At 38.7% G+C, this 26,038-nt stretch overlaps 1 protein-coding gene across 1 annotated transcript in view; it reads right to left on the bottom strand.

Annotated features, from left to right (window-relative positions):
* Positions 1–26,038, bottom strand: part of KIAA1217 — a gene marked incomplete at both ends in the record, with an annotated part of 172,923 nt that overhangs the window by 53,347 nt on the left and 93,538 nt on the right. The window contains 2 exons of the mRNA XM_079537971.1: positions 17,782–17,875; positions 23,062–23,260. Coding sequence (XP_079394097.1) covers positions 17,782–17,875; positions 23,062–23,260 — 293 coding nt within the window. The remainder of the gene's footprint in view (positions 1–17,781; positions 17,876–23,061; positions 23,261–26,038) is intronic.

The raw sequence follows: 26,038 nt of genomic DNA, 5'->3' as shown, positions 1-26,038 counted from the left end.
GCAGTTCTACAATGACCTTCAAGATCATGGAATAAGACGAGCAGGAGTTTCAATGTCTTATCACTCCTCAGCAGTGCTTTCAGACTAATTTAGTTAGCAATTTTGGCTGAAGATGGGTCCTCTGATGTTCCAAAGAGATATTTCAGACAATGAAACAGCTAACCTAGGCTAACCTTGGAGTCCTGGCTTCCGCTAAATCTGGCCCACACTACAGAGCTCTAGGAGGAATCAATTTCCACAATATTTTTTCATTATGGGAATCACATGCCGGTAATTCCAAAATAAAACCGATTTCAAATGTTCAAACTTGCCATGAATGGGGAACTCTGAGACCCACCTAACTCTGTTCTTAACATGCCCCATACATTTCCATTATCTCCCTCTGGATATTTTTCTAGATAAAGAGTTTTCAGAACTCCCTAAGAAATACCAGTAATTTTTTGTAATAAACTTCCCATTCTTAGCACCCATCTTGGATTCAGTTCTCTAGCTTCTTTTGCACAGTTTTGATATATGTCCAGCTGCAAAATCTCTGTATTATGGTGCAAAAAGAGTTGAACTCAGAACATCTATGAAACTGTAATTTTCTGGTTCTAAATATCACACCTGAAAAAAAAAAAACAGTTTATGGGACATATGTGGATATGGTATCTATATTACTAATTCTATGTGATTTTCATTCAACAATGATGCAATCAGACAGAGTAAGATGTCTCTGAGGATAAGGCATTTCCCCAGTTTTTATGTTCATAGACTTCTTTCATCAGTTACTCTTCTCCTGAGTGAATCCTAAACAATTGTCTTCACCATACTACTTGATGTCATCACAGCATCTCATCCCCACGCTTTTCTATCTTTCGTGACGATGTACAAGGGAAATGGCATAAGCACTATTTTAACCTCAAGAAGAGTAAATGTAGGGCATAATATTTCAGCTACACATACACTGTCTTGAATTAAGCACAGCTCAGTTGCAGCCTTATTTCCCTTTCCATATGATAGAGCATCAAACACATTCTTAACATTATTGTCCCTTACTTTATACTTAAATCTTCAATGCACACTTGTCTACGAACCCAGACCCTACAGCTATCCAAATGTTTTACCTCAAGGTACTTTACGTGTCTCAGTATGTCCTTCTATATCCCTGACTACATATAGACTTAATTCATACCATACCCTAAAGCTCCCATGGGGAAAACAAAGAATACCTGTTTCACTTTTTACTGAATGTAAAACAGATCTGTAAAGCTCTAACAAAACAAATTTAATGGTAATATCAAAAATAATATTTGACTGCTTCACCTTGCCTCTAAGCCAACATGCCTGCTGCAGATGGATCTTGCGAACAAGCAGAACAGAGTTTCAGATCAAATCCTACAGTCTGATCCTTCAGGCATGATTTCTCAGCTGTCCTGATGCTATTCTGGGCATTTGTTTCAACAATTAAAAACAGTAGCAGTCTTATTACTCTTAGCCCACTTTACCTACAGAGAAACAGCATCATATTCCATAGGATTTTTGCTCTGAAATAATTAAAGCCACTTACTGTTACTTAAGGAAATCACCTGTATGGCTACAGCAGTAAGATGAACATTTGGTTCCACTTCTTCTAATAAAGCACTTTTTGTTTTCACCCTTGAATCTAAATCCTCAGTCTACAGTACAACATTTTATATATCCATGCCTTCTGGGAAAAGGTTACAGAAAATGTTCCTTGCTCCCTCTGCTCACAACAGGGGCAGGCCATCTTGCTTTACCCGGTCATCCAGTAACGCTGCTTCAATAGACTGAAGTACTTTTCCACATGACAACGCTGCAATTTCTCCTCCCCTTTGAAATTAGTCACTAAATAACCTCCTTGGCATGTCACCCAGTCACAAACTGTGCAACACTATGTGATTCAATTGCTCAACCATTTTTTAATGTGTGCCTATGAGATGTATAGGAGACTAATGTTACAGAATGAAATACAAGGGAGACTCACAAAGGGGAAAGCCATAAATAAAGCAGCGAGTCACCTTCGGTTAGGTAAGGGAGGGCATTTTAAAGGTAACAATAAGAAACACACACATACTAATTCCCCACTAAGAAGATCTCTAATTACTTAGCAAAGCCAGCATAAACAATTCTAGAAAAAAATACAGCCACCATTCAGTTGCGAACTTGGTAGCAACGGCTGGCAGGAGGAAGCAAGAGCTTCTTGTGCCGGGCACAGCACCCAGCCATGGGACCTGGCTGTCTACTCATTAACCAGGACCTGAGCCTCCTGGCTAACCTGAACTTTGGGGCCAGCATAAATCAGTCTCAGAGATAGCTACAGCACACTATGCTAACCATTAGGATTACCCTTCCTTCTTTTTTTTTGTTATAAAGACACAATAGAGAAGCGAACAGTCAAAAAAACCCCAACTATCGAGAGCAGAAAGATTGCATCCACACCTTCCATCCTCTCAAAGAATACAGAAAATGTATTCTTACAAATGCAGTATTAACAGTGTGAAAGAGGAGGGACTTAAACATCATAGGGTAATCTCATGACTGAAGCACTTCACAGCGCTGCAGTTCTCTTCTGTACTTTTTGGCCATGCTTTCACGCAAGAAAAATATTGCTTTTATCAACATTACTGGCATCCAAAAGAATCAAACTGTATTTTGGAGCACATGACCATGAGCCAACATCAGAGCCATTTATAAGGGACCTTACTGGAGTAAGGCTTCTATTTCAGTGTATTTCTCTCAGCTGGAGAGGGAGGCATCACTCACTTCTGTTACAGAAGGGTAAGCCGATAGACAGCATTTAAGTGACATGACAAAGCTCAGAGCAGATCCCATAAACAAAACCAAAAAACCTGGTGTTCCTCTCCCTACTACACCATAGCCCAGCAGCAAGGAGTCCTCCAGATTTGCAGTCAAATGCGGTGTCTTCTGATTCCTACCACCCACTGTAAAGTTGTACACCATTACTGGTCTAGCTCTGTAGACAGACTTGAATGAGTGTAAAGATATTCATTTTGTCTTTCAACGTATCACTTCTAGTTTCACTGTAAAAATATTTTGAAATATTTTTTGTATTATATATTTGCACTAGAACTATAATAAAGTAATATTATAGCACAGAAACAACGTTAAACCTATTTATTTTTATTTCAAATTTGATCAGTCAAGGCTTGTTTCTTGCAGTATAGGAGTAAAGCAGTATTTACTGTTGAAGCATCTGGTTTATATTTGGCAGGGCTAACTAGCCAGTCAAGCATCCCCTTTTAATGTATGGATGTATATACTTTGCCTAGTTAAAAAGCTGCTTAGGTCTGCTGACCAACCAGACTCAAATACACCAAAAGTAAAAATAAAGGCAAATTATCCAAATAAACTTTTATGTCAGATGCTTTCCAACAAGTGCAGAGTATATTCTGCCATCCACATTCTTCCTGACAGGCAAATAAACCTGCAGTGAGGAATCACATTATTATGCTAATATGCAGGGTAAAAAAGATCACTATATTTCACTGCAGTTTCTTTGTAATGAATTGCAAGCTGGTCAGATGCACATTTTCAGTAATTGGACTCTAGCATGGTAAAGTATATCCCAGAACATACTACAACTAGTTCTCCACACATCTGGCACTATATGCAATAGTCTTTGAGTATGTCTGATGCATATGAAAAGTTTTCATATGAAAAATAAATCTTCTTTTAATTTTAAAATACATTGGGCACAACATCATAAGTAGTGCAAGAATATATCTCTACCAAGGCTGTAATTTAATTTGTAGGTTCTAACAATGCATACAAACCATTGAAGTAATACTTTCCATTTCAATTACTTTATCAGAGCCCTCAAGCCTTGTCTAACTTGCCGTGTATTATCCCGTGTTTAATTACTTGCCACCTATTTGTTTATAATGTACTGCATAGAACAAGAACTCCTTTCCAGTTAAACCCCCCATCTAACCAAAGGGCATGCCCTTAAGAAGCACAACACCCTACGCTTCAGATCAGGTCTGAAGGTTTGGGCTAGTTTACTACTTCCAAATTTGTGTTTATCTTAATGACAGTTACCACTAAATAAAATCACCAGTCACCCTACTTTTTTTACTCTACATTATTTACAACATAAATCTGTTGGATCTTTGCATTAATTAGCCCATCACATTAATTTATCTTCTCTTTGCTCCCCTCAAGTCTCAGTGGAGAAGTGTTAGAGACACATCAATAACATACACAGCTATAAAGGCAGAGAAAATTCTGAAGCCTGCTATGGGGCATAAATACGAGGCGTACATGTAACTAACTTATTACTTGATTGATGATCAAAGTCCTTTCAACTCTTGATAACAGCTCTTTTGGTCCTTACGCCCCTAATAATACTTTCCTGGATGGAAACAATTAAGCAGTTAATGCTGGTGCTGCTGTAAACAACCATTTCTTTGACAGAAAACAGGGAAATACAGGCTGAGTGGCTCATCACTAGCTCAACTCTGCAGCAAAGCATGTGATGGAGTCAGTGGGGTCTTTCTTAAATGCAAGAAGTTCATTCAATCCAGCAGAATCCAAATGGAAAGACATTTTGCTGATGATGTTTTTTACAGCTGTTTTCTGAATGAAGCTTTTTTTTTTTTCCTGGCCTTTTTGTTGTTGTTTTTTCAATGAAGATCTGTCTCACATGACTTCTTCATTCCTACAGCCCACCCAGCATCTAATTCTGATCTAAGAAAAAAAGAATGGAGGAGAACAAAGACCTATGCATGGACTTGTCTGTAAAATCTCATGTCTGCAGCCTCTGTTAGCATGAGAGCCACCACCACCATCTTTCTCCCTTCTACTCCAACACGAGAAACCTCTCAGTGGGGTTATTCACTTTCTTCACTGAAAGGAGAAATATCAACCCCTTGCTTTGCCTCATCATTCAGCAGAGGAATAAAAAAGTGGTCACATCCTACCCTGATCTCACTCTCAGATGGTATGTTCCCCAGAAATGGGGGAACAGATCACAGAGCCCCTGAGTTGCTATCCTTCGTCAAGGGCATCAAGGTGTCCTGCCCATTTGGGCTGTTCCAGTGCCACCCTGCCCTCCATCACCCTCAATAACATTTTCAGATAGGCCTGTGATATATTCATATCTACAGGGATTCATAATCCTACAGGAGCTCATCTTTGAATCCAAAAGACCAATCTAAACAGAGAGGGAATGGAACAGTTCTAGCTGCCTGACATGTACTGGGCTTGAGATTGTGTGCAGATCTTCCCTTAAACATACATATTGCCTGTTATTCCCTTGGTTTACTGACTCCTAAGGCACTCAGTGAAACAGATATGCCTCACGGTAGACAAATGTACCATAAAGTTCTCTCATGCTTAATCCAAAATCCCTAGTTCTTAAATCAAAAAGCAAAGGACAAACAAAAAACACCACACACCACAGATTGCTACTAGCTAGAACGAACCACTGTAAAGGGGGCTGTGCCTGCAGGGTGGAGCTACACATCATTGTGATGTGTGTATAACATTAGGTATACAAACATGCGGGCAGTACTCTTTAGTTCTATCTTTTGGTGATGGAAGGTCAACTTAATCAGGAATTTTAGATTTTTAGGGATTAAAAAAAGGCAAGTGAATAAAAGCAATCAAATCCTGGAGGTGCTGGAAATTCTATAAGCCCCTCTAAGTACACTAGAGCAAATATAGCTAACTCTCACTGGAGTCGCATGAAGAAGGTTCTGCAAAACTGAGCTATTACGTCAGGTCTGCAGTCTGTCTCTCTGCTCTGTAATTCAAACCTCATGCTTCCCCCTCACTTCTGCACTGATTTAAACAAAGACATTTTCCTACGCATAGGAAAGTATCACAGCATGTATCACAGCCATGTACACACTACTTCTCAAAAGTAAAGTTGGCATCGTTAGCTGCTCAGTGCTGAGCATCTGTCTCACCCCATGTTACATTAAATGGCAGCCAGGCACCCCAAGTCAGCTGTGTCCCTCTGTCTGGGGGGCACAAGCTGTTCCTTGGTGCTCCCTGTCTCTCCCCACTGATGGCACTGGGAGGCAATTCCTCCCCCTAGTTTATGAAGAGCAGACTTATTCTTTACCATGAGCCTGTCCATATGCCTTTTCATTTAGCTCGATCTCTGCTCTGTTTTTCAACCCATTCTTTTTTCCTTTTTCTTTTTTATAAGTCAAGCTGAGATACTAAAGCTAGAAGGGAGAATGCTATTTTCATTGCAGATGTGGCTTGCTATTCCTTATGATGGACTGGTGGACTTTGCAGATATCCACCTCAGAGGATCCAATTTGGGCTGCAGTTTCTGTTCAACTGAGCAAAGAACTAAGTATCTCTAGCCTAAAGCTGGTAATAAGCATTATTTATTTATCCACAGACAAATATAGAATCACCTCTATTTGTCATTCTTCTCTTCCTCTGTCCTACTATTAGCACTATTGTTAATGTCTGAAGATTTCAAGCCTAAATGTCGAGTACTGAGTTGTAGCATGATTTTCTTCCTGCTTAGCCCATAAGGAATGCAGAAATATTAATAAAAAATAGCAATAATCAATCTGAAAACAATATATAAAATGACACTGTGAAGACATACAGTAAGCAAAGGAAAAAAAAGGCAACAGAGAATTCTGAATGTAAAATTACATAAGAAAAAAGGAAAAAGGAAAAAAGGGCAATGGGAAAGGGTGGAGAACAGTACTAAGAGTTTGTGAAAGGCCAGAGATGAAAGAGAGTAATATCGGAGATGGACTGTTGAGGAAAAAAAAAAGAAGAAAAAAAAAGGATAATAAATCTCAAAGAAAGAAAATCAGAAAAATTAAGCCAGATGCTGAGGAACTGATGAGAAAAAAGTGAAATTCAAGAGAATACGGTGCATGAAGGGAAATTCAACACACGCACACAAAAAGGAACAAAAGAATGAGGAAGCAGACTGAGAGTGGAAAACCATGAACTAATGTAAATTTTCTTCATGTCTAGATGATTTTGCATTAGCTCTTGTTATTACAGTGCTGTAGCCTAACATAGCAGGCATGGGAGGGAGAGAGAGAGAGAGAGAAAGGAGAAGGAAGAGAAAGAAGAAAATAAATCCAACACAAACTTATTTGGCTTGAGCTGATACTCTGAGGTTTTGTGTTTTTTGCTAGGGGTCAGAACATGAGGGTGACTTTTAGGAAAGATGTGAGCTGCAGGTAAAACCAGCTGGAGTGACCTCGTGAATGCATGAGGTCAGGGGCAAAGCTGTGAACATCATTTGCCTTTGCAATCCATTCTCATATTCAAAGCATAGAGGTTTGGGATGCACTTTAAAGCTGCAAATGGCTTTTGAAACCTAGTACTAAGTTCAGCCATTCCCACGAAAGAAGTGGCTAAGATTCAAAAGAGCTTTGTGTCCTTCAGGCATTGCAGAGAACAGCTCTCTGCAAGTCAGGCCTTGGTGTAGCATCTCCAGGACTTGGCATGCAGTTGAGCTGAGTGCCAAAAGCTACCACAGATGTGGTTATTGCCTTTTGTCTGGTCACTAGTGGGGGGACAGCAGAAACTGTAGTTGCATGCAATCATCACCAAGTGTTGACAAGTGGCAAGACTTCTCTATATATCTGTGCATGCAGTTCTTATAAAACTCTTCCCACACCAATTCCATGCTGTTACCAGCCCCTTGATCTCACATAGCTATGACTGCTCCCCAGGTACACCCGCACCTCAGGTCTTCATAATGGCCAGTGGTTCTTTCAGTCCCCGGAGTAAGATCACTTTATCCAGGTGTAAAACAAGAACCCAGTGTGAAGATAAGGTGAAAGCAATATCAGACTGATCAACTTGACATGAAAAAAAATGGAGCTCACAACATGCATCAGCTTTAATCTAGCTAGAGGAGCAGGCTGTACATTTGGATTAGCCTGGTGACATCAATAGTGAACCTGTCTGAACTCCCTAGCAGACACTGCCACAGAGTAGGACAATTTGGCTGCATGCTGAGTGATCTCTGCTTGGAGGGGAAGGGAGCACCAGGCCACGTCTGACCCCAAGCAGTCCCATGAGGAATTCCAGTCTAGCCATGCATGAGGCAATCTGAACACATAATGCAACACATGCAGCAGAACATTTTGCATTGGCCAGACTGAAATTCTAGTGCTGCTGTGTGGGGGGTTATTCCCTCAGAAACATTTTGTTGTCTGAGCTATCTCCCTACCACCAGCCTGCATTACTTCACTCCTGATCAGGACACCCAGATCAGTGTATCTAGCAGGCACTCCTTTCCACATTTCTATGACCATATTTAACTTCCAACAAACAAACGGAATGTGAGAGTTAAAAAAAAGAAAAGAAAAAAAAAAGCTACATTATCCAATTAAGCAGAGAAAGTTAATACATCTCTCATGCTTGATTTTCTACGCTTCCTTAGTACTCTTTCCAGACAGAGTAGCGTGGTGAGTACACTAAGAAACCTCTTAGCATTTCAGCCAAGATTTTTCAGGGTGTTATCACAAATGACAAAAATATAAACACACTGAAACATAACACATTTCAATCCTAAAAAGGTCGGATTTACATAATTACATCATTGGTTTGCCAATATCCACATTTATCTCATCAGTATAGCATGGCCCACCCAGCCCATAAGCTATTAGACTGTTTGGACTGAACATATAAAAGCTGTTACTGATTTTTTTTTAAGTTAACATTATGGCACCCCTCATAACTAGTGTTGTGTTTTAACCAACTGCTTGTTTCTTTTTTGCTTTCCCACAGCTGCTTTTTTAGGCAGAACATTCTGAAAACAAACAGGAGTCATGTAATTCATGAAGATGCAGCAGGCATTTCCTCCCCCCCCACCCTGTTCCCCTTGAAGAGATCAAGCACATATCATAGAGGGCCACCACCAACGCAGGCAGCCAAACCCTTCAGACCAGTCTCAGTTTCAGCACTTCCTCAGGGCACTGCTGAACTGATGGGGTCATCCCTTTTTTTTTTTTTTTTTTTTTTTCCCAAAAAAGGAATAGTTTTAGACATGGACATTCCTGGTAGAGATCAGCATTTTTATTTGGTTTAAATATGCTGTGTCTCAAATTTCTTCTCTTTAAAAAAAGAAATGCTGTTAGTAACTGAACTCATAAATCAAAATAAATGCATGGCTTTCTGACTCGCTGTACTAACGATTCAGCTTTTATTTTTGTTCCATATTTGTATCTCTTCCCACTGTGCTGAAGCCAAATAAAACTGAACAAGCTGATATGGTTAAATGAACATAAAGCATCACCCTTGGTCTCATCTGACATTACCAAACAATAGTCAAAACATGATTTCTATTATAGAATAGCTTAAGACATTAATAATATAAAAATGCTATACATTAGAGCTGATAGTTAAAAGACCTTAGCAGCACGTCTACTATACCTGTAAAAAGCTATTTCTTTCCAAGTAAGGACATAGCACATCAGAAGAAGTGATCTGCGGTGTTGAGTTTTGGCATCAACACCACCAGACGGAGAAATGGTCATGGAAGCTGTACAACTGGATTTTGCAATGCACGTGTCCAAGTTCTCAGCCATAAGGCCCAGCAATTATTTGCAGGTGTGAGTATATCTTAGCAACATTAGAGGTGCTACTGCTGCAGCAACCAGTTGGAGCCCTACATTTTATTTTCATTTTACTTCCTTCTATCCAAAAAAGTACACAACCTGTTCAATCAGTCTTCTGTCCGCCTGATTGAAGTAAATAACTTTATTTTAAGGTGAAGCTAACTATAGTAAATATTAAGTGCCCAAGGGCCTAGCCCTTTCCCCAACACACCCTGTTGGTCCTTTCTCTCAGTCACACAAAGTTCTGATTTGCAGTGATGTCAGAAAGGCATATACTCATGAAAAAAAATAACTCCAGCATCACGTCATTTCTCATGGAGTCCTGTTGCCTGCTCTTATTTGCAACTGTCTTGCTTTTGCCAACAAAGGCTTTTTTTAACCCCAGATCTTACATGAATCCAAGAAAAGATATTTTTACTCCTCATATTTTCAGAACTCTGATCAGTTTTCCAGAGCTCACATTAAAAAAACATACACTCCAACATGGAGAGAAATCAAAGTCATCAAATACTTAGATGTCTTCTAGACTCTAGGTACTGGTTTGCTCTTTTTCTGTGTCAAAAGATAGGAACAGAACTAATTCTCTTTAGTTTTAACTACTAGGCAGGTAATTAATAGGAGACTGAAACAAAGACTGAGTGGAAAGCAGAGAATTTGCGCCACAATCATGAAGAATCACATTCTGGATTTGAGAAAAACTTCTTGGGAAATCTAAGATCCTGACTGATAAGCCAGCAGCAAGTTGATGAGGAAAAAACATTGTTTCTAACTTCATAGGGGTTCTAAGTCTCATGATCCCAAAACAGCAACCTTCACAGAGTGATCATAAGTAAAACCTCAAGTAAAACCTCATTTGGAAAACTAACAGGAAGTCACAAAGCTTGGTCAGATTTTGTTACTAGCCCCAGCAATGCAGATAAGGTACATGGTGCACAACGGAGGTAAAAGAGGACCTCCTCTCCCAGTAAGTGGGGCTATGGCCATGAGAAATTTTTATCATCTATCAGTGTGTTTAGGGAGTTCTGGCAGCATCTGACCCCACCAGCTTCTGAGGAATTTCAAGTAAACAGCTAAATTAATGCTAATTGTTCTACTAAAAGAAAGGACAATGGAAAGAAAAAAAAATAAAAGAGTAAAACATCTAAAGAATTGGAACAAGGAAACATTATGTAAAAGAAAGTGGAGTAAGAACAAAACCAGAAACCAGTAGACAATAAAAATGGACTTAAATGAAATCCTCATGCTTTTACTCAGGGAAAGTTCCCAGTGAAGACTTTGAAAGTCTTGCCTGAGAACCTTAGACCTATGTGAGAGATAAGATTCCAATTTTAATGAAGGGCTGAAGAGACCTTCACACAAGGGGGCATCAGATGTTGTCATTAAGTAACTTCTTCATCTCCAGGGCAAACTTTAAGCAAACCTCAACATGAAAGACAGGCTAGCTTGAATATGGGCCTGTTTGTGGGCAATAAAGAGCTTTACCCCTAAAAACACTATTAAAACAACTGCACTGTGGTTGCAAGTTGATCTGTTTCCACAGAAAAGGCTCTCTGGGAGTTTCCAGGTAACCGTTTTGTGATATCTACCATATGATGCTCCTCTTGGGCTAACTGGAAGATTACAGCAAGGGTGCGGCAAGCTAATGTTCCCTGAACATTTTACAATTAAGAACATTATACTTTCTTTCAACAGCAAGCTTGTTGTAAACTTAAAACCCATCTGCATTATTTATTTATTTGTTAAATGTATTTCTTAAATTGTTGGTATAGCAGCAGAATCAACAAGCTTATATTATATACACATCTTACTTGGGGAAAAAAAATGAAATCCATCAAAGCACAGAGCCATCCAACTAAGAAATCCACAGTGCAGCACACATCCCACTGTAATGCAGGATCTATGTCTTTAAACAGACTGACTTTTTGCCAGAAAACATTTGAGATTTATATGCTGGTTTACGCAAAGCTAAAATAAAAGTGGAAATTTTCTTTACAGTTCTACCCACTTTCCCACTAACCTAAGCTTTATACAGCAGTAGGTATTGTATATCAAAGGACATATGAAGGAAAGAGAGCAGGTACATTTACAGTCTTTCATCACAGTCTGATTTGATGCAGCTACTTCTCAGTGTCTGCTGCTCTTCTGTTGCATAAATAATTGGCAACTACTGACAAGCCATTCAAAGCAAAGGTAGTAAAACCATGACAGTAAAAAAAATCAGAACATCAGAGACTTCTTTTATACATTTCGTTCAAATCTCAGCAAGATTTGTAGTGGCAAGCTGGAAAATAACTTTTTAAATGTTTAATATGTAACTAGTCATAAAACCTGAGAGTAGAGCTTTGTGATTTAGTAAGCAATTAAGCATTTATTTTTTCAAACAGCTCAAGGAAGAAGAAACAGATTTCACTGTTTTGATTTAAATTCCCAGTTCATCTGAAAATATCTTTTAGTTTGGGAAAAAAAAAAAAAAAAAAAAAGAAGAAGAAGAAGAAAAAGAAAACGAATTATATACCTTTCATTATTTATAAGCATTATCTTACCTTACATCTCTTGCTGAGTTCTGTTTCTAGATGACTTTGGCAGGTATTTTAATTCAGAATTAGTTTCAGCAATACATGCTATTACAGCTTCCCTTTAAAACAAACCACTTTTCCTCTTTCCCTCAGACAAAGTACGTGGGTTAAGAGAGCTGCAGCGTCTCTGTTCAAACGATTTCATGGACACTCAGAGGCTTTCTTTCTACTGTATGAAAGTTGAATCTGAGTGAGGAAGGCATTTTTCCTGTCCCGGAAATCAGTATAACCAAAACCAATGCTGAGCTAATGAGAAATGTTTCTTCCATGTGTTCTGTTTGGCAGACACTGCAAGTCATATCAAGGAAACACGTGATGTTTATAAATACAATATGGCTCATGTTGTCATAACCTCTCAATGACAAAAAGAGCATTAGGAAAAGCAGACAGCAAAACAGCAGGAAAGATGAGATTTGTATCATTTGGAAGCTCAGTATCAGATAATAGAAATATTAGCATTTTCTTTTTCTTTTTCTTTTTCCTTTTTCTTCCCAAAAGAAAATTAAGCTTTATAGTAATAGGATCAGTAAGGCAAACACATGGCAACTTACACAAATGCTGTCCTATAGGCATTCTAGCACTTTCACTCGATTTGCTGATTTGCTGCAAGAATTCTTTTTCAATAAATACTTTTCTTCTAAATACCTCTATGTAGTTCAAGGAGTTACTTTTTTTTTAGCCATGCATGTAATGAGTAAATGTAATTTTGGCAGCATTTGCAGCTTTTATGTTTCTGATGTAAAGATTACAAACAATTCAGTAAAAAAAAAAAAAGCTAAACATCTCAAAGAAGTTGGATGTATGTTCACAGGTATCTGAAGAACATAGAAGGATGACCCTGCTTTTATTATCTCTGTATTTTTCCTGCAAACCAGCACTGAATTTCAGCCCCCTGGTATGCCTCTTGGGGAGTTGTTTGAGGGCTTTTAGCACTTGTAGGTTTTTTTAAGTTCAAGATTTCATCAAGGCATAGTGCAGAGGAGAGTGAAGCTGTTAGCCAGGCACTTTCAGGTGAAAAACAAAGTTGCTGTTGCATAGTTTCTGTAGCAAAAGCTGTTCAACGTAACTGTTCACCCAACTTATCAAACGTCTGCAATCATTCCACAGAACAACTCAATTTAACTCATCCCCTCTCACCTTGGCAGCCCGATGCCCTGTTGCTGCCAGGAACATCATCACCTTTTAGCCGCTCAAACTGCCAGAGCAGCGGAGTTTCCACGTACCCCGCTCCCTGACTTTGACTGAACTTGCCCTAATTGCCTTTTCACAGAAAAGCAATTTCTGAAAAGAAAAACCTCAAAGCGTACCTAAATACAACAACAGCCACAACAAGCATTCCTTGAATATTCCAGCCTCACCCACTCAGCTGAGGTCTGGGACAAACTACTGACCTGGTAAAGTCTCAGTCAAGCCATGGAATTAAGAGAAAACATGGTGGGTCTAGAACATTTTGAAACAAAGTGTAACCCACAGGCTTCAGGGCAAGTGGGTGGGAAGAAAAAGACTGCCAAGCAAAATAGCCACTGGTTTGTTATGAAATAAAATTTCCCCGATTCTCAAACTGGCAGACAAATGATGCTCAAAACAAACCACTACATAATCCGACATCATTAATATCCAGCTGTGCCACCAGAAAGGCAGACAAGTTACAGGGACAGAGGGGTGAGATTGTAATTTAGGATTCTTCTTATTTCAGACCCTCCATAAAAGGAGGAGGTAGGCAATGAGAACAGAAAATACGCTGTGTCCTTATAGTGGGGAATCCTTTCAACTTGAAGTCAGCAGTATGGCACCAGGAAGTCACAGCAACAACACAGAACAAACGGAGTTCTCATACCTCCAAAACACTGAATTCATTTAGCAACACACAAAAATCTGCTGCTTTTTAGTGTTATCTACTGGCATTGTACCCATAAACCATTCCAAAATGTGAGATGAGAGGCAAGCTGGACCCAACAGTTAGTAAATCTGAGAAAGTCTTCCCCCTTTGAATGTGCAAACCATTAATTCTAACTGCACAGAGCAGCATGGTTGTGTACATGCACTTGTACTGTAATTCATAACAATGCTGGAGAAAATAAAAAGATCTTAACTTCCACATCTGGACATGAGACAGTATCTTGAAAGTATCGTTGCGTAGAGACTTAGAAAGAGCTGATTAATATTATGTGCTCAGGCAACAGAATAAAAGAATTGCAGCAACACAAAGAATCCAAAGAGAACAGCTGCTGCAGATTTTCAGTGTACATGTTGGGGAAGGAATAAAAAATAAAGGAAAAGTACAAACATTTTCAGTGGGACAGCACTATGTGGCTACCTCTTGCTTGAAACAACATTCATCATGGCAGACTTGTCAAACAAACAATTCTCTTCAAGATGTAAACAGCCATGGCACAGTAACAGTAAGCAAATAAGGCACTCTGAAGGATTTCAAGAGAAACTGTTCCTTAGAATTCGTTTAAAGCCCAAGCAAATCCCCTTTCTTCAACACAGTCCATTGAGAAAGGTGCATGAAACAGAAAGAAGACCAGAAAAATTAGAGTTAAGGGATGAGAGAATGGAGAATGGTTTGGTAGGATGTCTGAATTTTACAGATTCCACATGCCTCTTGCTTCTCATCTGTGTGGGTAATACTTAATACTTCAAGTGTTACTGCCAATTCCCATACAGGTCTCACATCTGTTTGGTAGTTAAAACAGGTGTCCAAGCTGGCAGCTAACATCATTTTCTGAGATTATTCTGGGTCCGTTACATGGAAATGATTATAAATCACATGAATAGAAGCCTGAACATCATCAAACCCAGAGATAAACGTTCCAAAGGGACAAGAAGGCAAACAGTAGAAAAATCTGTAAAGGCACAATCTTCCAACTCACAGAATAAAACCCAACATCTTTAACTCACACATGACTGGAGACAGAACCAGACTCCCAGTATCACCATGGAAAAATGTATTTACAACAGTCAGCTCTTGACACCCTAAATAATGTTCTTTCAACTCACCTGAAAATAAGCTGCTTTTCTGTCAATTTTTTAAACAGTTTACTGTGCACAGTGGTTACCAGATTCTTTCCCTGTTTCCCGCTGCAAGGAATTTAAGTGCTTGCAGAACACATGAAATTGAAGAGCATCAATTTACCCAGTGCAAGAATGCACAGAGAATGCGGGACAAGAAGCAGCATTTTTTCTGCATTCACTTTGTTACCATAGCATTGCACATGCACTACCATATGCATAAAATGTATAACTTTTGCACTCCCTCCCCCAACCCTAACTTTAATACCATTTGCTAAAGGAAGATGTATAGATGATCACACTGCCTGAGGGTGGTTCTCTCCCAACCTAACAACTTGTGAATTTGAGGGCTAATTTGAAGCAGACTGAACAAAAAAACAAACAAAAAAAAAAAAGGTAGAGGTCAGTAATCTATTATGGTCTTACAAATTTGGCCAATTTAGACAACTGTGAGAAGATCCTACAGTGCTTCTGCCAAGCTGAGCAGAAGCTGCCATGTGTTTTCCAGAGGAGAGAACACTACCAGAGCTCTCTACTTCAGGCAAAGCTTTGGCGAGGATCTGACTGAACAAGGAAGAACCCAGCCATAAGACACCGATCCTTAGACAAACAAATGTAATTATTTCCGGCACTCAAGAAATTGCCTGCTTCCATGCTCATAACTTTGAAGTGCAGAAGTTTACAGGGATCAAAGGGAAGGCTTTTGCATGTTTCTCTGCAGTGTCCCTATGAACATCCTGATTTTGACTTCACCTCTCGGACCAGAGAGGCAAGAAATTTGTGAACTGAGAAAAGAGCTGTTTTGTTGGATGCACAGAATTTCAAAACAGTACCTCTGTCATTTCAGCAGAGTAAAATATAATATTCTACCACGAAAACAACATTATTGCAAAGGCTATCACTGTGTCTCCTTAATTTTTGAGTGATGGCCAAAGAAAGATTACTTAGTCACAATCAAGAGGCATTAAATGTATGTACTTGTTGTAAAAAGTATTTTAAAATAAGCAATACAAATTAATACAGATGCTGCTTTTGCACAAAAGCAACACCCGTATTCAAAACAACTCTGTTAGGCACTACACAGCTGGAAGAGGACCAAATAACCAGTCCTTACATTTGAATTTACATAGCTAACACAGTAGTCAACTGTGTCTGAAAACACATCCAGAGAACACAAATAGAGCCACAGTAGATACATCCACCACTCACTGCACACGCAACAACAGTCTAACTTTATAAAGTCACAGTAACATTGCTATAGCAGTTAAGGTCATAATGTACAGCGACGGTATGTCATGCTTTTGAATATGAAGGAGATGTTTCAGATATATCCAGTTACTGCTACAGGAATAAAAGAAGAATTGAAAAATTTCAGGACCTCAAGGAAGACAGTAAAAGCTATCACATTAGCCCTTTGAAGCACATCTATTTGCTCTCTCACATTGTGTGCACAACAGTGTGAATAATCTAGTAATTAGATTTCTGACCTATCAAAAGGACCATTTTATAGCTGAAGTATATAAATGAGAAGTGGTTGAGAATAGTGCCTGTAAATAAACTATTGCAATCTTTCTAAAATAATGAGGCGCTAAACTGTTGAAACAGCAGAAGTATTTCCATGAAATATTAATAATAAAGCAGTGTGACATGCTCAGAATTGATAATGAAAACAAGAAGCAAATGCACAATTAAGCAAATCCCTTCACAGGAAATTTTCAGCGCATTTGAATCAGCTGTGGAGCACACATAAAAGTCACAGGACAGGTGGAACAGGCATTTCTTTCTGGACCCATCAAGCTCATTTGGTTGTTCTGCTTTCCTGGGACAGTCCCCACAGGTAGACAGGAGATGAAGCTGTGTAACCTCACCACTGCTTGCTGTGTCACTGTCTGTGACACTGGGTGCGAAAATATGGTGGAAGAGGTGCTTGTACACAGCCACATCTCCTGTCCTCTGAGCATCAAAGGGGAAAACACAGTCCAGTAAAAGATAGACAAAGAGACAGTGTGCAAGAGAGCACGTCTCAAATGGCTTCTCTGTATTTCCCACTACAGAATGTTCATGTGAAAATACAAATATGCCAGACCGCGTTCAATATATACAGAAAAATTCTAGAAAAAAAGCCCCAAGCCATTTACACTACAATAGGTATTTCTTATTGGAAAGGTAATTTACAAAATGTTTCAACAGACTTCAACTTAGGTAGGTATACGTGCTTGGACACTCTAAACCAGTCCATGCTGAAGCCTTGCAGGAGTAAAGTAACACCCTGCCTTACTTCACTGTAAAGGTTTGGAAACATGAAGACGCTTTATAAACTTTGAAGATTCCCCATGTCCCGAGATAAGTAATTAAAGACATTGTTTTGATTCACATGCTTTAATGCTAGTAAACAAGAACAAATAAACAGCTAATGCTCAGGGCTCATAACTGGAAAACAGAAAGTAGTTAAAGTTTCTTAGCTGTGGAAAGCTTTATCACTTTCCTGTTCTGTATGTGCTGTACACATATCCTACATTTTATAAATGGTTGTGTATATATTAGAGTTATTAAACAATTAACATAAAAACTGGAAGCAAGAAGAGTATAAATGCAATGCTAGTACTTACCCTTATGTCTCCATTTACAGCTCTGGAAGTGTGATTAAACGCATGTGCGGGATCTTTGTTGTAAACTTTAAGGAAAGACCGGTCTTGAATATTCCTGGAATCAAAAGAATCAGCAATGATAACAGATGAAAGTAATTTTATTTGTTGCCTAAAAGTTTCAGGTAACAGACAAACATAGCAAGTCTGCAGCCGACCTATAAGAAAAACTCAAATGCCATAGCTTAGGCACACACAAACAAAAGTCTACTTTGATTCTCTTTCCCATGGGAAGTATCATTCTTTCACTACAAATCCACACCCATAAAAATTAGATAGTGTTAAGTTTCTTTCAAGGTCCTGCCACAGAGTGAAAGCACTTTGAAGACAATAGAGCTTCAACATTTACTCAGTGCTCAGAAGGATTTAGTTAATATTTACATGTTTTATTGTGTATGCAACCCACATGAATTTTTGCTATTCTAGGAAGAGAGAATAAAAAAGAAAACAGTCTTTCTAATTGCAATTAATCTTGAAGCAATTCCAATTAACAACTTGTTCACAGATCAGAAAAAATAAGCAAAAAATAAAAATGCAGCAGCAAATAAATTACTCCTCAAAACTTTATCTATTATAAAGTTGGGGTTTTAAGGGAAACACAAAAGCAGTTATGAAAACCAAATAAACAAGTAAAAGTTCTGATGAAATCTCCCACAGAAATGGTTTAGACAGAAAGCCCTGAGAATTTCTTTTGTTTAATTGAACACTTTGTCATTCATAAGTCCATTTTTAAACTATTGCATTTAGGAAAGAGCTAGATGACAGAAGTATTCTATTTTGTTTCAAAACCTACCTACCTTTTGTTAATTTTATGGCTTAGAAATTTGCACTGAACTCTGCTGATGTCTTGTTCACATTTCATCAGTAGCAAAGTCTCCAATCTACATTCACTCACATCCTTTCAAAACTGCGATTCCTTTCATTTCCCAGTAGTGATCTCTAGAGGATTGACTCACACCTGTGACTGAATTCCTTTCCTCCAGGTGCAGCTACAAGTCTACTGAACTGATGTTAATCACGAGGATTATCATTTAAAAATGAAGGAAAGGATGCTTGGGCAGGTCCAATTTCTTTCTTCCAATGTCATATTACAATCAGTGATTGCTTTGAATGGGTAGCTAGTCAGAACTTGTGCTGCTGTTGTAGATGTCAAGTAGTTATTAAAGAAACTCCACAGCTCAAGAGACAGATCAGTGCCTTCTGTTTAAGAACTGCAGGGCTGATGAGAAAGTTAGTATTTATGAGTGTTTACTTGTAGGCTGCATAGGAAAATAGCTACCTTGCGGCAAGTGCAAGTTCTTCAATTATTTATGGTAATATAAACTGTTTTCCATCTTACAAATGTGATCCTTCTGCACTGAGACTTGCGCCGGTAGTCTCACTTACCATTCTCTGCCTCAGACTTAGAAATATGTTCTTTTTGATGCAAAGCTAACTCCTTTGTTTTTAATTCAAGAAATGCAGTATTTTTCATTTAAATAAACTTTATCTGTTCCTTTTTTCACTCTGATGGCTATGAGATGGTACTTAACTAACTGGAGGTTTTTTTTAAAAAAGCATTCTCCATAAATACTTCTTGTAGGAACATGACATGTTAAAGTAAAACATTGCTGTAAGGCAAATCACCAAAATACTAGGCATTTGATCTCTGAAGTGAATTCTGTTTCACCTCATGTTGCTATCCTAAGATAAACACCACTGATAGCAGGTATATATTACTGTATATTCATAATTACTACTATTTGCATTACTGTAACTCCCAGATGCCCATGGCATGTTCAAAGGCCTCACTGATATGTGTGTGCTGTATCAACATCCTAGGAAAACAACCTCTTTACCTGCTTACAAGATGAGTAAAAAACACAAAAGACAAAAAGATAGCTGCAGAAAGATAAGGGAATGCAAGGAGAGCATAGCCTCTCCAGGCTGAAGAGCAATAAGCAGATTCTGGCACCATGGTCACACCCTGAATAGGGAATGCATGAGAAAGGGTGAAGGTGGGACTGGAAGAAGAGCGATACAGTGGCTTTGCAGATGTTTGTGGAGGACTCTTTCCAAGCACGACAGAAGGCTGCCTAAGGGGGAGCATGAAGGCACTTGTTGGAAAATTAAAGACATGTACAGTGAAAGTTGGCATTACCAGCCAAGTGGAAGCAGATGGCACTTGGTACTGGACAAGAAATGAAAAGTAGCATTGAAGTGGGCTTGGAGTGGCCCTCATAATGAAGACAAGTAGTTTTTATTTAATCAGATAGAGAAGATACAGTCACAGGACAAGTGAAAAAACATGTGTGAAACAGTCTTCCTGACGAGGTAGGAGAATAGCCTTTATTGCCTCCTTCGAATGAGTAGAGTGAACCTGCATCGAATGTCAGGAAAAGAACGCTACAACAGTTGATGTAAAAAAAATCTAGATGTTTAAAGCTGGTGTCAAAAAATGTTTAAAAGTTGATGATTTAGCCAAGTGTTTTATCACTACATGGTGTGAAATGAAAGGCTGCATCAGAGGGATGTTATACAGAAAAAAAATCTGAAAAAGTCAACAGTGAAAGCAGAATCATGAACAAGATTAAGAAAACAACTGATTTGGGAGCACAAGTAGCAAGCAGTGCTTTATCCCCAAGGATTAAATAAGAAAAAATAATAAAGAAATAAAAGAAAAGGAAATGGGATGGTCTGATGAAGAACATAATTTGAGTTGAAACTAATGGTGCTTGAGACTGTTAGAAGAGAAGATCAAGATTTTCATTGGGGAAAAGAAGCAGGTTTACTACAACCCAGTTGCAGATGTTCACAGGGAAGACAATGACAGTTGAGCTAGTTTCACTGGCACATATAATTTTTCATAGAAAAAAAAAGCAGAAAATCAGTGCTTGAGAATATGACCCCTCAAGCGATAACAGAAAGAGAGGAGAGAAACAGTAAGAAACTGGGGAAGAAATGAAGGGTGATCAAAGTTCCAAGAAGTAAGCAATGACTGTACACATCAGATATCTGAGAAAATAAGGGTGTAATGTTCACAAAAGCTAGCCAGTTGGTGACCTGAACAATCATAATGGAACAGTTAGGAACAAAAGACAGGTAGAAATTAAGAGAATAAAGCCCCAAGGAGGGTGGAAATGGGTCTAAGATTGACTGAACTGGAACAAGTAAACCTCCACCAGCAGTTATTGTATGTGATGGCTTAGTGAAGGAGAGAAAGGTGATGGGGTGGACAGTGGAGATTTACTTTGTGTGCAGAGAAAGTTTTGTTGGGAGGTACAGAAACATGTTTGCAATGTAAAGAGTAGGCACTATGATACAGCAAGACATTAATAACACAAGGCAAAAGACGTGAGGCACAGAGGAAGATGAGTCAAGTGGAGAGCTTAGAGTCAATTGAAATGCTTGCGTATAAGGCAAGGAAGAAGGAAGACAACTGAAGGAAGAGATGGCAAGCAAAGAAGAGGAAAATTATACTTTTTATCTGTTCTCTGTGGGGAGACACTGTGTAAAGGTCACGTGAAAGAGTAAGGAACAGAAAAGGAGAAAACATAGAAATCATTAAAAGATGTTAAAAATGCTACCAGTGCTGCATACTTTGGACTCCAGTAAACTAGAATTATTGAAATTTCCTTACAGAGGAGTGTGGTAGCTGAAGGGAGGCATTTGGTTATAGAGGAAGTCAGCTGGAATATGGCATTTCCTCTAGAAATCATCTACAATACAGGCATAGGAACAGAGGAAGCAGAGAGTGAGATATGCTTGATTCTGGCAGAGTGATGCTTGCAATGGGAAGAAAGGTGGAGTGGAGTGGTATTAAGATAATGAACAATGGCAATACTGGAGCAGGGAGGGGATGAAGTCATAAACTGTTAGTCTGAAACTCAAGGGAAGATGGAGTGATAAAGTGGAAAGAGCTGATGGGCCAGACTACAGCTGGCAATAAGGCACTCAGCAACAGAAACATTGTAACACCTATCTTGATTTAATCACTTGATCAGATATAGGGAATAGATTACTTGAAGTATAAGAAACTTGAGAACATGATGAATGAGGATGTAAAAATCAGATGGGGCTTAAAACTGGAGTAACAGTGGCCAAACTATGCTGTGGAAGACTGCTAAGCAAGAAAGATTAAAAAAAGAAAACAAACCAGAAACTGAAATCCATGAAGCTGGTTGATAACAAGACACTGGATAGAGACTGAGGAAAGGAAGACAGAGGAGAAAAAGTGAGGTGCAATACTGTTCAAAGACTAGAAAGAAGAGTAATGGGGGAATCTGAAGTGGCAGTACTAGAAAAACCCCAACTTGTACCCAGGTCAAGTAATCTCCAGAAGAAACGAGGCACTAGTAGGTAATGCACTTCCCTTACTTTCACATCATTTTCCTGCACTAGAGTTTGACTGGCAGAAAGGAAACATCTTTTCTACTTTCTTCTCCATTCCTTTAAGGTCTTCTGTCCATTCGTTTTACATCACAGCTTCTAGCGAGAAGGATGGCACAAAAGCATACCATATCTGCCCTGAGCAGTTCTTAGTGCAACATGCCTGTAGTATCTTAGTAGTCTTAGAGTTTTGTTATGGCACCATTTGAGACTTGGTACATCCCCTAAGAATCTGATCCTTTTGCTTGAAGAACACAGACATGACTAACAGATGACAGAAAGAACCTTCCAGATGTTAGCCAGAGACCGAACTCAGAAGGAGAGAAGGAAAGAGACTGCATCAGTTGCTGCATACTGACATCAAAAGGAAGGTGGTGAGGCTGCTGCAGCAGTGGTCACCAATGCTACAAATCCTTGGCAGTGTAAGAGAATAAATAATTAAAAGTGTTGTGAGGACATCAGTAACATTCGTTTTTGAAACTTCAGGCTCACCTGGAGATTTTGCTCTGCTAGAAAAAAGCTGTATCTGCTGTAAATTTTTGTGTTCAGTATGTTAAATATTTATGTCTCACCTAAAATGCAATAAAATATTAAATATGAGAACCTGCATGAATTGTATGTATATATGAATGAGATACACCATTCATGAATGGCTTGTGCAACAGATGTTGCACCTACAGCTCAAGGCAATGCCAGATCAAGCCTCCCATATTACTCAGATATCACTGAACAGGCTTTTAAGTGTCAAGCCTCTGTTAGATACTTATCAGCTCCACACCTTTTTAATCTTTAAGTGCACTGCGTAAAACAAAACAAAACATCACCAACAACAACAGAAATCCAAAACCCAACAGCTGTAATTCCTCTTACACTTACCTCACATCACACAGTTCATAGTATATGTTTCTGCTCTCATCCTTGATGTAAATGGCCACACTAGGCGATTCTAGCATTTTCATTGTCAGCTGCTGGGGGAAGGCACTTACAAAAAGGGCACGAATTGTGTCTGTGCTAGTGATTTCATTTGGCATCCTCAGCTGCTTTGTTTCATCTCCATATTGAAGATATAAAACACCTACAAGCAAAATAAAATAGGAAATTACTATTCATATGTGCACATAAATGATCTGATCTTCCAAGTCCATGTGGAACACAGCTCAAGCCCATACAGAGGACAGAAAAATCAACTCACAATCTCTGCACATAAAGCAAATAGAATGTTTTTTCAACACAGGATAGGAGTAGAGTACCACACTTTGCTGAGAAGCCTATTTTTACTGTTCTTAGATAAATCAGAAGTTTACTTCAAGAAGGCTACTGGAAAATTCCAAATGCAGTATGTCTGCTCTACAACGGAAGGTGTGGGTAAATCAAAAGGTACTTTTATTTTTAAAGCAGTTGAGGAAGACCTTCACCATTTTATATTCATTTTCCCTTAAACAAAAGTTTTGTGTCTTAGCCTCGTGCTTACCCAACAAATCCCCTCCAGAAAACAGACTTCCATTTTAGCACTAGTAATTTTATATTCATAATTCAATTTGCTGGCATTATATGGTATAAAGTCCTAGGTGAAACTCCCAGCAGGAGTGTGGACTAAGGTCACACACAAACAATTTCAGATCCTTTCAGTTTTGTAGCTGTGTTAATAGGCATCCTTAGCACTCGGGGAGAAACAAGAGTGATCTTAGATGCTGAAATGCAAAATGTGGACATTCTTAATCAATAAAGACAAAAAGTACATAGCTACAAGGACTGCTTTAAAAGTAATATCTCCTATTGGCCCACGACATCAGAGGCAGATGTTGGTGGTATGGCAGTAGAGGTGAAACTTCCCACCAATATCCCATTACATTTTGTTGCCATGTGACAGATGGCAGCAGAAGGGCAGTCTGACATCTGACATGGAAGTGAGTGTGAAGCAAAGGTGTAGAACTGAATTCCTCCATGTGGAAAAAATTGCACCCACTGGCATTCACAGACACTTGCTGAACACGTACGGAGACCAAACAGTGGATGTGAGATGTGAGCTTAGTGCATTTCAGTAGTGGTGACAGTGACAGTGGGTCAAATCCACTGGTGCAGATTTTTACAAGCACAGCATGCAGATTCTTGTTCATCACTAGTAAAAAATGCATAGCTAATGATGGTGACCATGGTGAAGTATTCTGTTTTACAGCTGAGAATTTGCTATATCAAATACTGTTATTGTGCTCCTTGTATCTTCTGTAGTTTCCATGGAAATAAATGCGAGGCATTACTTTTGGAGCAGCCTACACACTTATTACAGAAACATCAGCAGTGAATTCATTGTCATTCATGTAGGTACAAGCAAGGCAGTTTTACACCACCTAGTCTGGATGCTGCTAGCATGTAACGGCAGATGCAGAGCATTCAAATTTAACTACTGCCACGTCCTTACTACATTTTCAGGCAGACTCTGGAGCCTGAGTGGAGCTCTGTGCTGCCACGCCTCTGCCAACAACAACTGCAGGTAGACTAGAACTAGGCATGGTACTTTACATAAACTGAATTCATCACGATAATTGCAGCATAGGTGCACCATATGCTGTTGACATGGTGAATACAAACAGGAGGGTTGGGAATACAAACAGGAAGGTTAGGAGCTCAAGATCCTCAATGCTGTTACCAGCAGTTATCACCCAATCACTAGACATGGGTGGTTACACATTCTCAGTTGAAAGTCATCAACAATGGGATTGGCAGTCCTGAGCTCCAGACACTGATCAAAAGCAATAGGAACAACTAGAGTCCTAGAATGTAAAGGCATACAGCGAGAAGAACAGAAGATACTTTAATCTAAGATGTGCTTTCCTTTCTCTTAGTCTTTAGTATTTGTCACTTACACTGTCCAAAATTGCTGTACAGTAATGAACACATACCCATTACGTACAATCAGTTGGTAAGCAATCGTGCTCACAGCTAGGAAAGAGATTAATTTTTTAAGAATTCTTAACAAACTACTCAATATCGCTCAATAATTTAATATTAGGCTCCTCTATAAAACAGACTGTTTTTCCTTTATCAAAATTGCAGTCAGATCCTCTAGGAATTCAAATATAAACTTCCATTTTCCTGCAGCTGAAAAAAACTGTTTCAGACTGAAAAGATCAAGGAAAATTTTCCTGAAAATTTTGGTAAATTTTAAAATTGGTCAATGTATCATGAGTTATTAAACAATTTATTTATTTTTAATTTGAGGCATCATTCATATCTCTATGTTCTTCTAAGGTAAAAATGGCTTTTTAGTGTTCATTCAAATAAACGCTACAGTGAAACATTTTAAGAATTTGGAACTAACTGCATTTTAATACCACATGTTTTCAATGACTGTATTTAATTAATTGCTCCAAGAACATACACCTATTCATTTGTGATTATAGATTTTGACTTAGGCAGAATGCAAGGAATGTTCAATGTTTTGTTACTGGAAGTTTTCTTGGATTAAACAGCAAAAAACTGTATTTTGAATAAAAAAACAGACTTCACCTATAGCTTTGCAAGTGTGTGTAACTCTCTTCTCTGCCTAGTTTGAGCATTTGTACAGAATGCAGAAAATGCTATTTTTGCATATTAGGTCAATAAATCCCTTCTGAACATTGAGCTACTGAAAACATTACACAGCATAAATGGTAGAGTTGAAAATCTTTCTCATTCACAAGCATGACTTATTTAGAAAAGTCTTGACTCTGCCTGTCCTCAAATGTTTCCACAAAATACTGATCCAAAACAGCACTACAGTTATCTTCAATTTTCAAAACAAACATGCATGCTATCCAAAAAGATCCTGACTTTGAATAGAGATCTTTAACATACAATTCAGAGACATGTTCTG

This window comes from Tetrao urogallus (assembly GCF_951394365.1).
Source record: "Tetrao urogallus genome assembly, chromosome: 7".
NCBI lineage: Eukaryota > Metazoa > Chordata > Aves > Galliformes > Phasianidae > Tetrao > Tetrao urogallus.
The sequence above is the reverse complement of the archived record's forward strand: the minus strand, read 5'-3'. Positions and strand labels throughout refer to the sequence as shown.